Source organism: Molothrus ater, chromosome 3 (assembly GCF_012460135.2).
Source record: "Molothrus ater isolate BHLD 08-10-18 breed brown headed cowbird chromosome 3, BPBGC_Mater_1.1, whole genome shotgun sequence".
Taxonomy (NCBI): domain Eukaryota; kingdom Metazoa; phylum Chordata; class Aves; order Passeriformes; family Icteridae; genus Molothrus; species Molothrus ater.
Window position 1 is genome coordinate 13775986 of NC_050480.2, and position 11668 is coordinate 13787653.

General features: G+C 38.8%; 1 protein-coding gene across 2 annotated transcripts in view; it reads left to right on the plus strand.

Moving 5' to 3' along the window:
* The window catches only part of PCSK2 (proprotein convertase subtilisin/kexin type 2), a 103109-nt gene extending 95033 nt beyond the window's left edge, over positions 1-8076 (plus strand). For both annotated transcript variants that reach the window (XM_036379592.2, XM_036379591.2), the window contains 3 exons: positions 369-469; positions 2439-2666; positions 6377-8076. In XM_036379592.2, the coding sequence (XP_036235485.1) occupies positions 369-469; positions 2439-2666; positions 6377-6863 (816 nt within the window). In that variant the 3' untranslated portion in view covers positions 6864-8076. The remainder of the gene's footprint in view (positions 1-368; positions 470-2438; positions 2667-6376) is intronic.
* The last annotated feature ends 3592 nt before the right edge of the window (positions 8077-11668 follow it).

The following is an 11668-nucleotide window of genomic DNA, read 5'->3' on the forward strand; positions in this document are numbered from 1 at the left end:
CTGGTCTCGGAGTTGGACAAATGTTAAAAAACTCAATAGTGTTAACAATTCTAGTTTCAAATCTTTTTGATAATCAGAAATGAATTTAAGGCCTTTGGTGGTTAAGCCATCTTTGTAAGAAGTTTGTAAGGGTTCTAAGTGATAATGACCACTGGTTTACTACCTGATGACTTGCTCTTTCATTTATGCTCTAAATGTGTCTCACTGTGGTTTTAAATTGATACACTCTTCCAGAAAAGAACAGAGCATGGGCATGAATACAATGAAAGAGCAAGGACACAAACTCCAATTTCTGTATTTTTCTGAGTCTGTAGCTGCAGTGAAAATGGGATAGCTGGTTTCATTAATTACATCTAATATCATTGCAGGCTACAACAGATTTGTATGGCAACTGCACCCTGCGTCATTCAGGCACGTCTGCAGCTGCCCCTGAAGCAGCCGGAGTGTTCGCCCTGGCCCTGGAGGCTAAGTATGCTGTTGAGAAATTCCTCATGAGCTCTAGAGAGGAGAGGACCTGTGGTTTATTTAATGGTGTTCGTCATTTCAGTTGGCTGGCTGTGGCATGAGGCTGCAATAACCAGCTCAAAAGCCACCTTGTACAGTAGTGATGTGCATCGTGACTTGCAGATGGAGCAACAGCCTTGCCAAAGTTGCATGGCGGATGTATTTTGGCTGTCTGGCTCTCTCTGTGTCCTCCCCATCCTCTGCATCTGGGAGTTAGACTTCTCTAGCACTGTTTGGAGGAAGGGATTATTTAATTTCTCCACATGTCCTCTGTGAAATGCCCAGCCTATAAAAATATAAGAATGACCCTGTAATAAGAGACAGGAGTTCATCTTGTGCCAGGATACTGTCTGCAATGACAGATGCTTAGGAAGAGGACAAGAAGTGAGGATTAAAAGTGATCTTACAACAGGAGCTTTGTTGATCCGTGATTTGTAGAGACAGCAGTGGGTCTCTTCTGCTTAATAGCCAGAGGCAGATTGATCTTCCTTGGAGCTGTCTAACTCTTTTTCAGATTGTCTGTATTTGGCACCTAGGTCATCCAGGAACAACCAGTTCCTCAATATTTTTTTTTGCAATGGTGGTGTGGAATGTTTTCTTTGTTTTCTTAACCCATTGCTGGTAGCTTGCTTCTGTGCTCTGTAATTGCTCTGTTACATGAAGGAATAAATATCCATTGTCTGTTTACTATCTCCATGGTATTCCTGACACTGGAACCATTTTTATATCTTGAAATCATTACCTTCTTCTCTACTGATTAGGAAAAGTTTTCCTTTCAATATGTTTTTTTTTTTTTCATGAACTGAGGCAACATTTGCTTAGTTACAGAGTTTCAGTTGCTGTAACCACAACATGAAGTGAGTATTATGTGCATAGTTTCCTTCAACAGTGCAGAATAATGAAGATTTGTGAAAGGAGGCCAAGTTTACATTAACAGAGCAATGGCTATCGTGCTCAGAACATGACTTGGTCCAAGTCTCTCTCTCATTTTTCAGGTTTTATACATGTAAAACACATGCCAAATGTTTAGCTTTGGATGATCATTCCTTCTACTATCAAATTCATTCAGTGGGACAGCCACTATATAAAATATTAATATGGCCATAAAAATGTAAAGGTTTAATGACTTTTCTGACCACTGAATGTTTAAACTGGACTGGAACCTAAATATCTCAGTAATAATTATTCTTTTTCATTTGAGCTACCCATAAAGACTGGAATTACTCTGCCATTATAATGAATAGGAATTAGACTTAATACCCCTGGCTTGCGCTAGAATTTCTAGGCTTTGCTGAAAAGGCAGCAGGAGAGAGAAGGAACTGTCAGTGTCTTCCATATCCTTCTGGCTGTATTGAATTGTATTGTGCATCCTGGATGAGCCTTGCCAGGAGTCACTGACAATCTCCCATGAAAGCCTGTTCTTGCCTGCATTATGTCTGTCAGCTCATACACAATATAGGACTGATGTGTCTCTCAAACCAGACCAATCTGTGAAATAGAAAGTACAGCTTTAAGATATGGAGCAAGCTTTTAAAAGATCTCAATAAGAATGATGCAAGTGATATCTTCTTTTCAGCTGTCTTGTGTCACCTTGGGGAATGACAGTAAGGCTGTTCTGGTATACATTCAGCACATACACATGCTTATTACTTGGGGCACAGAAAGCTGAAAAGCACGTCCTTTTAGGCTGATGGTTTGAATTAGAAGTGGTTTTGCAATTTTGGAGAACATATTTGGAAAAGTACTATATACTTCAAACCTATTCATATTCTCACTGAGCTCAATAGAAGCTTTGTTACTGATATGTGTGTAGTTACAATTTCAGTGTTATTCATAGAAGCAAACTTTACCCAAAGCCTTACTCAAGCACAGTTTTTCTTTAATATCTGCTTGGAAATACTGTAATGTTTGTTTCTCATGTTGCTCTTCCACAGCTTGCATCTGACATGGAGAGACATGCAGCATCTGACAGTGCTCACCTCCAAGAGGAACCAGCTTCATGATGAGGTTCACAGGTGGCGTAGGAATGGTGTTGGACTGGAGTTCAACCATTTGTTTGGCTATGGTGTCCTAGATGCAGGAGCCATGGTTAAGATGGCAAAAGACTGGAAGACTGTTCCTGAGAGATTCCATTGTGTTGGAGGGTCAATACAGGAACCTGAGTAAGTGAATAGTCTGGTGGATATGTTTGGCTTCTTCCAGGCATCTGGGAGACCGCAAGCATAAAATTATGTTAGCAAAGACAGTTAAAGAAACTTAATGAGGTTTTTTTGTTTCCTAAGAAACCATAACATTACCAGTAATAAGTTGATAAAACATTTTTTATCAACAATGCTTGATGAAACTATATGATTTTTCAGTTCCTGGCTTGCTGGAGCAGTACATTCTATAGCTCATCCTATATGCTAGTGCCAGTAGTGTTAATAGCAACATTCATTTCTCCTGGGCACTCGCAGGTATATTTGTGGTAAAGTTTCTGTGAATAAAGAGCCTATCCCCAAATGAAAATCTGGGAGACTGGCACTGTAAATTACATAAACTGCTGCCACATGAAATATCTATCAGCCAGGTCATATCTCATTGTGAGATTCTTCCGCAGACAATTTTATCTCCAGAAGACTGAATCTACAAGTACCAGCACTGAGCACTATGGCATTTAATTGTGCTTGCTTTAAGCTCTTAAATTCTCTAATTTCAGGGTAGGTAGTCAGGTTATTTTCTGATTTACCTTTACATGCTAAAGTGAATGAGTCAACAAATGAATGAATGAATGCTAAGTGACTACAACAGCTTTAGTTTAATTTAAGTAATTGAAATACTAACTTAATAATGGCCTGAATTATATCTATACCATTTGAAATTTGACTTTTCAGTGCCATTTTTGAAGAGAACATTATTCTGTTGGAAACAGAAAACAAACCAGGATGCCACCCTAGCACATAGCTCAGCCAGGGAAAGAGTGGATTTTCCCCTGACCTTGCAAATTGAATTTGCATGATTCAAGGTTCTGCAGCTGAGCTCTGAGTTTTAATTTATCTGTCCTATGCATACTCACAGGTAAAAAAACAAATGAGAATACCAAAGCTGGTTTTAGGATATCTCTAGTTTATTAATAATTAAATGCACAATAATCTCATTTATCTTAGGATAGCTCCATTTACTGAAATGGGGATCATCCTAGAGGAGGAAAGAACATTTATTTCTGTAGGCTGTAAGGGTGTCTCCCTGTCAATTGCCTGACACATCTATATATTAACAGTACTGCTATAATATTTGTGTTCCCCAATGAAAATGTCACTGACAGAAGATGATAAGCATTATGAAGTGCAACATGTACATTTTTTAAATTGCACGTAAAAAAAATAGCTAGCTAAGTCCCAGCATCTCCAGAGATTCTTTGGAAATTAAAACTCTGCATCTTTGCTGTAGATAAGTGGGTTGTTCTCTTGGTTTGGCTTGCTGAAGCAACATTTTATATATATTTTCTCTATATTTTTATTTAAGTATAGATATTTTTATATATAACAAATGTATCTGGTATAGATTTATGAAGGTGAGTAGTTGATACAGAGGTGTGTTTTAGAGCAGCACTGTCAATTAAGCAAAAGGCCAGGAAATAATTAACAGACATAATATACCGTGTACTGAACACAACCAGTATTTAAAATAGAAACATTTGTTAGCAACAGGAACTTTTCCTGACAAGGGTTCTGGCTGGTTTAGGGAAATACAAAATTTTAAGAAAACGTAGTCCATTAACTGAGGAACAGGAGCACACAGGAGCTCCCTCTGCTCATCTCCCACTGCACCTGTACTACACCTGCAAAAGTGGATATACTATATATAATCTCCCACTGGCTCCTATGCCATGGACATACTATATATATATATATATATGTATATGTATATATATACACACAAGTTGGGTAGTGGCACATGGTAAGGCTGTGGAAAATCCACTTTCTCTTCTTCACCTTTGTGTCAGGCTTTTCCATTAACCCTGGTTCTTTTTGTTTCTTTAGAAAAAATCACCTAGACTACAATAATTAGTCTAGTGAAGCAGAGACTATTTGATCCTAGTTAATAGGAAAGGGGGAAACAGAGGAAGCCTTTTCTCGTGTTTTTAGAGAGCTGAGAGAGCTTTTGCACTGCAGTATTTGTGAAGGTGGAGGGAAAAGCTTTTTGCAGCTGTCAAACCTTCTGCAGAGCAGATGTTGGGGGAACATATTGCTCTTGCTTCTTTGGGCTTTAGTCTGGACAGGAAGAAAAGACTCATACTGTGATGTCCCTCCTCATTAACTGAGGGAGATAAAACACTTGTCACATCTCTGGGAATGAAGCAGTGTTTGACAAAGCTTTGTCCACTGTGTGAAAAGTCTGTGAGACAGCATGAATTCAGATTGAGTTGAGATAGAGGCTTCCCATGCAGAGAAACTGCAAGCACGTGGCAACTGTGAAATTACAACGCTTCACATCTGTCTACATGTAGTGCATTTTCTCGTGCTTTGACATGTCAAATAAGTATCTCAAGAGTATTGTGTTAGATGCTCAAATGTTTTAGCTATACAATATTTATGTTATGCCAACTTCTGCTCCATAATACTCAGAACAACACAGGTTTTTCAGTATAAGGTAAGTGTTTAAATGCCTTGAGGATCTCGATCTAAATGAAGTTTTGCTCTGCAAGTACTTCCAAGAAGGTAATACTCTATGGAAGGGGGACAGAGACTGGCCTGAGCCACAGAGTGATGTACCAAGTGTAATATCTGAAGCTCATCTCAAGAAGAAAAGAGTTCCTTGAAGCTAGGCTAGAATGAAATGCTTTCACTGGTCTCTAAAGAATGTGGTATTTCATTAGCAGAGGGAAGAAGCTGGTGCTGATTTCTTTTGAAAAGAAGGTATTCATTACCACAGTGTAGTCAAGGCCCGTCAAAAGATTCTCAATTTGCACAAGTAAGGTCAGGGAGAAGCCACTGGAAGACAAGATAATGACAAGGTGACTCGACTCTTTTGTGACTTGGTCACTTTCATAATGATTGCTGTAATTCTTGTCTTTCAATTATTTCTTTTAGACAGAGGAAAATGTCACACTGCTTAAAGAACACTGATGGTGAAGATGTAGAGCATTTTTACACTTTCCATGTATTTTGCCAGCCAGTTTCTGAGGCAGTGGGTAATTGAAGTTGCATCCTGACCCCAACAGGTTTAGAAGGCACTTTACAGGCTCATCTCCCCACCCCTGGGCCAGACAGCACTTTGGTAACTCAGTAAACATGTGCAGCTTCTTTCCTTGGTGTATGTACTCATGTACGGGAGCTGTTCAAGGATGGAAATCTTTGTGGAAAACTATTTTTCCAATGAGCCGACTCCAGCATCCCATGCTTGTGCTGGTTTCTAAAGCAGAACAAGGACATAGGGTTTAATGTGACTGCACTGAAATTCTGTGCAATTGGTTCCTCCAACACCAGAGAGCCATTTGCTGCTGTCCTTTAAAGAAACTGACATGACTGGCTGCTCATGGCTCTTTTACTGAGTATGCACATTATTATGCAATTGCCCAATATAGGAGTGATAGGTAAAGACAACCATTAATGTTAGTCCTTAAAAAGCAGTATGTGCTTCTAAATTTTATTACTACTCTCTTTCTGTAGATGTACATTTCATAATTATTTTCAAATTAAGGTTTTGGTATAATTTTCTAAAAGGGGAACATTTGCTTTCTGACTAGGTTTGCAACTATTATTTTCTTACTTCTTCATGTATAAATAAGGAAAATCATACAGTGTTTTTCTGTGAGGCACTAAAACCCAGTACTTTTAGCATAAGCCATATTGTACTGTTTTAATTTGCTTAATTATCTTTTGACCCACAGAAAGATACCACCAAGTGGCAAACTGTTCCTCACACTGACAACTGATGCGTGTGAGGGGAAGGAGAACTTTGTCCGGTACCTTGAACATGTGCAGGCAGTTATAACTGTGAATTCCACTCGGCGAGGAGACCTCAACATCAACATGACCTCACCAATGGGAACCAAGTCCATTTTGCTGAGCCGGCGCCCCAGGGATGATGACTCCAAGGTGGGTTTTGACAAATGGCCTTTCATGACCACTCACACTTGGGGAGAAGACCCCCGAGGTACCTGGGCTCTGGAGATTGGGTTTGTTGGCAGCCAGCCCCAGCGGGGTGTGCTGAAGGAGTGGACACTGATGCTGCATGGGACTCAGAGTGCACCGTATATAGACCAAATTGTAAAAGATTATCAGTCCAAGCTGGCCATGTCCAAGAAGGAAGAGCTGGAAGAAGAGTTAGATGAAGCAGTGGAGAGAAGCCTGAAGAGTATACTGAGCAAGAAGTAGTGCTGTGTTGCATGACGGTGTCTTTCCTTCCCCAGACCCTTCTACTCACCGTTCTACTATCCAAACCTCTGTGTTAGACGTATTACAATGATTGTCTCTCTAGACAAATTATCATCCTTTCCTGATTTTAAAGTCTTATATCTCGTCAATAATTATTTTACTTGCCACTGAAGCAGTCCATTTTTTATCTCTAAGCCAAAAAATGTACTCCCACCAAATAGTATGTACAGTTTGTGACTGTAAATGATGATTTTTCTTTTGTGTCATACAAATAGGTAATAACCTGCAAAGAAGTTAATGGCTTTTCCCTTCATATTTATGTGATATATGTTTGTATTTTAAAAAAAGTGAATTTTTACACTGGAAGTTGGTAATAATTGAGCACATTTTAAAAAATGATAGAGAGAGGGAATCACAAAGAGGTTGTATGGAGAGGTCTTTGAACATGCTCCTTCTGCATCACTGACTTCAGTGGGACTTCCTCCATTGGGTTTAACCAAAGTACCACTAGACCCCACAAAAAGAAATAATCCAGAGATAAGGAACATTCACCAATCTGATTGGCAGAAATCCAATTCTTTTGAGAGTTTTATTTCATACTACAGTTACACTACATACACTCTTCAGCTACAGGATGGATCAACAGATATGCAATAAGGAAGGCAAAGCAATGCCAAAGCTGGGTGGCAGGGAGAAGTGTTTTGCAAACCGGGTCAGGGCCTCCTAGAAGCACAAATCCCAATTTTGCTAGAGTTTTTTTTAGTTTGGTTGTTTTGGGGATTCTTTTCCTGTGCTGTTGTTTTTGTTTTTTGTTTTGTTTTGTAATTTTAGCAATTTAAATCAATTTACCATCTTACAGCAGAACAAGCACATAGGGATGAGCTGTAGGATTTCTGGCAGTTTGTGTGCATCTTCTGGTCTCTCTACTGAGAGGTTCTCCAGCACTGTAAATGAGGCTGTGTCAGCATTACCAACCACAGACACCTGTTTTCTGGGGTTTGCAACCCAGCTGCCAGTAAACTGCTGTGGGGAAAATTTGAAGCACATAGTTTCAGTCCCAAAGCAATTTTTAATTTAAATTTCTTTTTTTAAAGCTATATATTTGCTGGTATTATGTTATACAAATATATTTAAGGAGAAAAATATGCTGAAGTTATTAAAGTGTAATGCAATGTTGGCCTTCTTGAGAAATAAAATGTAGTATATTTGGGAATATTTGCTGGCAGTCGTTTTTTCTGTTTAAAGTCAGTCCCACCTTGACTTTTTGGACATGAGTTAAGGTCCATTTCTCTCACCCTCAAGAGTATGCTCTGGCTATTGCTGCAAAACATAACATTCTCCCTGGTGGGAATTACTGATGGAAGCAACCACTACATGTTCTCAGGTGTGAGATTCGAAATTTAACCTTCGAGAAACAAAGGGTCTTGATTCTGCAAATATTTAGGCACTTGCACTAAAGTTCATCAGTGGACCTACTTAAATGGTAATTTTAAGCAGATATTTCAGATCTTTGCAGGATCCAAGATCTACATTTTAGCAGTGACTACTTTCAGACTTTTTAAATTTATTTTTAATACGCAGAGTATGAATCTAAGATGGTTTAATAAGAGTTGTTCTGGTTGATCCGGTGCATAGTAGTAGAAACACATTCAGTAAGTAAATATTTATCTAACAAATTAAAAACATAACCCAAAGGTTTCTATGGTGAACATGTTTCACTTAAGAATGTATGAGAATAATGTTAATTCAAGAGACTATCAATCTTTTATTTTTCCATAAGAGGTTTGTTCTTTCCTTTTCCAAATGAAAAATAAACAGCTCAACAGCTCAAAGTCTATGTGAATTACACTCTAAAGCCAAGCCAAGCAGCCTCACACTACTCACAGGTTTCTCATTGCATGCAGCAGTCCCATCAGAAAAATTTACCACATATATATATATATTTATGCACACACCTGTATGACTAAATACATACACACCTGTGGTATCACTCTCTGTGTGTTTTAAATATATATATAAAACATACAATATATATATTCAGAGTACGTTACGTATATTTGCATATAAATATGTCTAGAATTACATATGGTATGTATGGCATAATACACATACATCGTAACTTTTTGTGTGTATGTGATCAAAGAGGTCACTGAAAGTTTTTACTGGACTTCTAAAATCTGGAAAAGTTTTGGAATAAGAAAAGTCCATGTGGAATTCATAAATGAACATGTACATGATTTTCCATTGCATTCATGTAATTTTTCAGTTGTCTGGTAAATTATTAAATATAAAGCAGCAAAATAACTAGATGGCTGTCCATATTTTCATAATGCTGACATAAGTTAGTAATTGCAAAATCACAATAATGAGTGAAAATGGTGAATTTTGATATAATTATATATATGAAACTACATTTATATACAATATAGATATCTACTTCAAATTCTTGGGGATTTTTGGTTCAAGGGATCACTGAAAAATATGTCCAGTTAGACTGATTTTTTATGGTATCGCTGATGCAAAAGAAAGTTAATTTTTTAGTATTTATAATAAAATGGAAAACTAAGCTCATGATGCAAAACAGGTTTGCCCTGTGATGATGTTTTATAATATCAGTAAAATAAAGAGCTGTTATAAACTGGCAGGTCCTATCATCATTGCTTATCTTAAGGTACATGGGAGGTAAAATGCTGCTCTCAGTGTGATGACTTCCTACTTCTCTGCTTTTTACACTGGTAAAGAAATTGGTATCCTGCATATACTGGATACGGAGAAGATAAATATTTGACAGCAGCAGATTATGAATAAAGTGTTTTATGTTACTGTGAAACTCTGTCACATAGAAGATTCATGCCACAGGCTGGGAGGAGCTTTTTTTAAATTTACTTGGCATTATTTTCATGGTTCAAACCCATTGGCTCCAAGGTCAGCTCTGCAAAGGCAGCAGCAGTGCAGGTGCTGAGCTGCATTGGGAGGAGGATGATCAAGAATAGAGACTGTGGTAGTTTTGCACTTCAGCTCATAAGCAGCTCTGGTCCCAAGGAAATGCTACAGCAGATTTTTTTCCTCTGCTGTTTGGAGCACTTTGATTCACATTAAGCCCCCTGTTTCCCTTTTCATCTCTACTTCCCTCCCCCCCCCCCCCCCCCCATAACTTTTGGGAACTTTTTAGCTCCTGTGTTCCCATGGCAGAAAGTACATTTCATTTTATAATACTCTGTCATGTCTGCAGCAGTACAATCTGGCAGGGAACCTCCTGATCTAGTTTTAGCATTTAAACACTTCATTGAGAATCTGCATTTAATGTAGAGGTTAGCCCCTAAAATAACGAGATTTACTATACACTTCAGCAAGGTCACTATTAACTACATACTACTAGTGGTTTTCTATGTAAATTTCATGCAAATATACAGAAAGTTTCAAGATTGTAGCAGAATTTAGCCCTCACCTCTTCTTAGTCCTTGAGTTCTGCTGGTTGCTGCCCAGGCAATGCAGTATGTGATTTCCTTCAGCAGTAAGTGCCATCAAACCAGCTTTAGGAGCACTTCTTACACCACACTGAAATGCTGAGCAAGGGTTACAGCCATCATAAACCAGGTCTGGGTCAGCAGCTAGTGGTGACACCACTGCACAAAAAGGATTAAGGTGGTGGAGGTATTCACACACTGGACACCTCACCCAGGCTGTCCTGACATTGCCTCCTTGCCATTGAATGAGGCTTTTTGTATTTTGAACATTGGGTCCACTGTATTGCAGTGAAATCAGATGGACTGGGAGAGGGGGAAGAATATCCAGTTCCATCCAGGTACTGCCTGAACCTGTTTATACTCTACTTTGTGACAGAATTATTAAACATCCTGCCTATTGCTGCAATGAGGGTAGGTTTTTAGGGGTTTTTTTTGTTTAGCTTGCAGCAGTCAAATTCTTTCAGCAGCAATTATTCTGGGCAGTTGCTACCAGGTGATCAGAGTCCAGCCTGCATAGGCATTGATAAATTCCTTCTCTGCAGTTATTTCCACTATTAATATATTAAACTGAAAAGGAACATGCTCTAGTAAGCCATGTCTGGAATAAACTCCCACAGCATTCCAATAAACCAGCATCAAGAAAAAAGTCCTGACTAAAATTGTGACTGTGAGAGTCACCTGTCCCTGTTTCAAAGAATAAGGTGCCACTTTACCAGACATAACAATCACAGTAGATCAGATGCTACACCTGTGCTGGACCTCATGAATGAAATAACCAAACCCAACATATTATTGAAGGAAAGCCTTGGGCGCTGCGAGGAGTTCCTGAAGCTCAGACTTGTCAGCTCAAATGGCTTTTAACCTTGCTTTCCTGCAGCTGACAGGAGTTAAAAGGCAGAAAGAAAAGGCACAACAATGCTGGAAGCTGAAATGAAAACTTAGAGAACTGGCATTGGATTGAACAAGAAATTTGTAGAGACTAATCTAGTACCACCCTTCAGTAAGTCTTGGGCTTTAATAGGATTGTTTGTGTGCCTGGTGTCAAGTTGAGGCCTAAATGGTGTATGAGCACTTTAAGTAAAGCTAATTATTTACACACATACGAGCAAAATATTTCCTTTCTCTGATTTTTAATTTGTGGTTTTTTGTTTGTTTTCTTAAGCTGAAGGTTTCTGGGAGCTGCAAGCGTTTCTTTTTGCTTCCCCAGGCATGGGAAGGTGGAAAGGCACTGTTTATTCCAGCAATCCTGTGGAGCTCCATGTGACTGCAGGTGACAGGAGTGAGACAGGATCCTGTGGCAGTATGAAACTCTACAGTCCAAGGAAATACTTAAAAAGA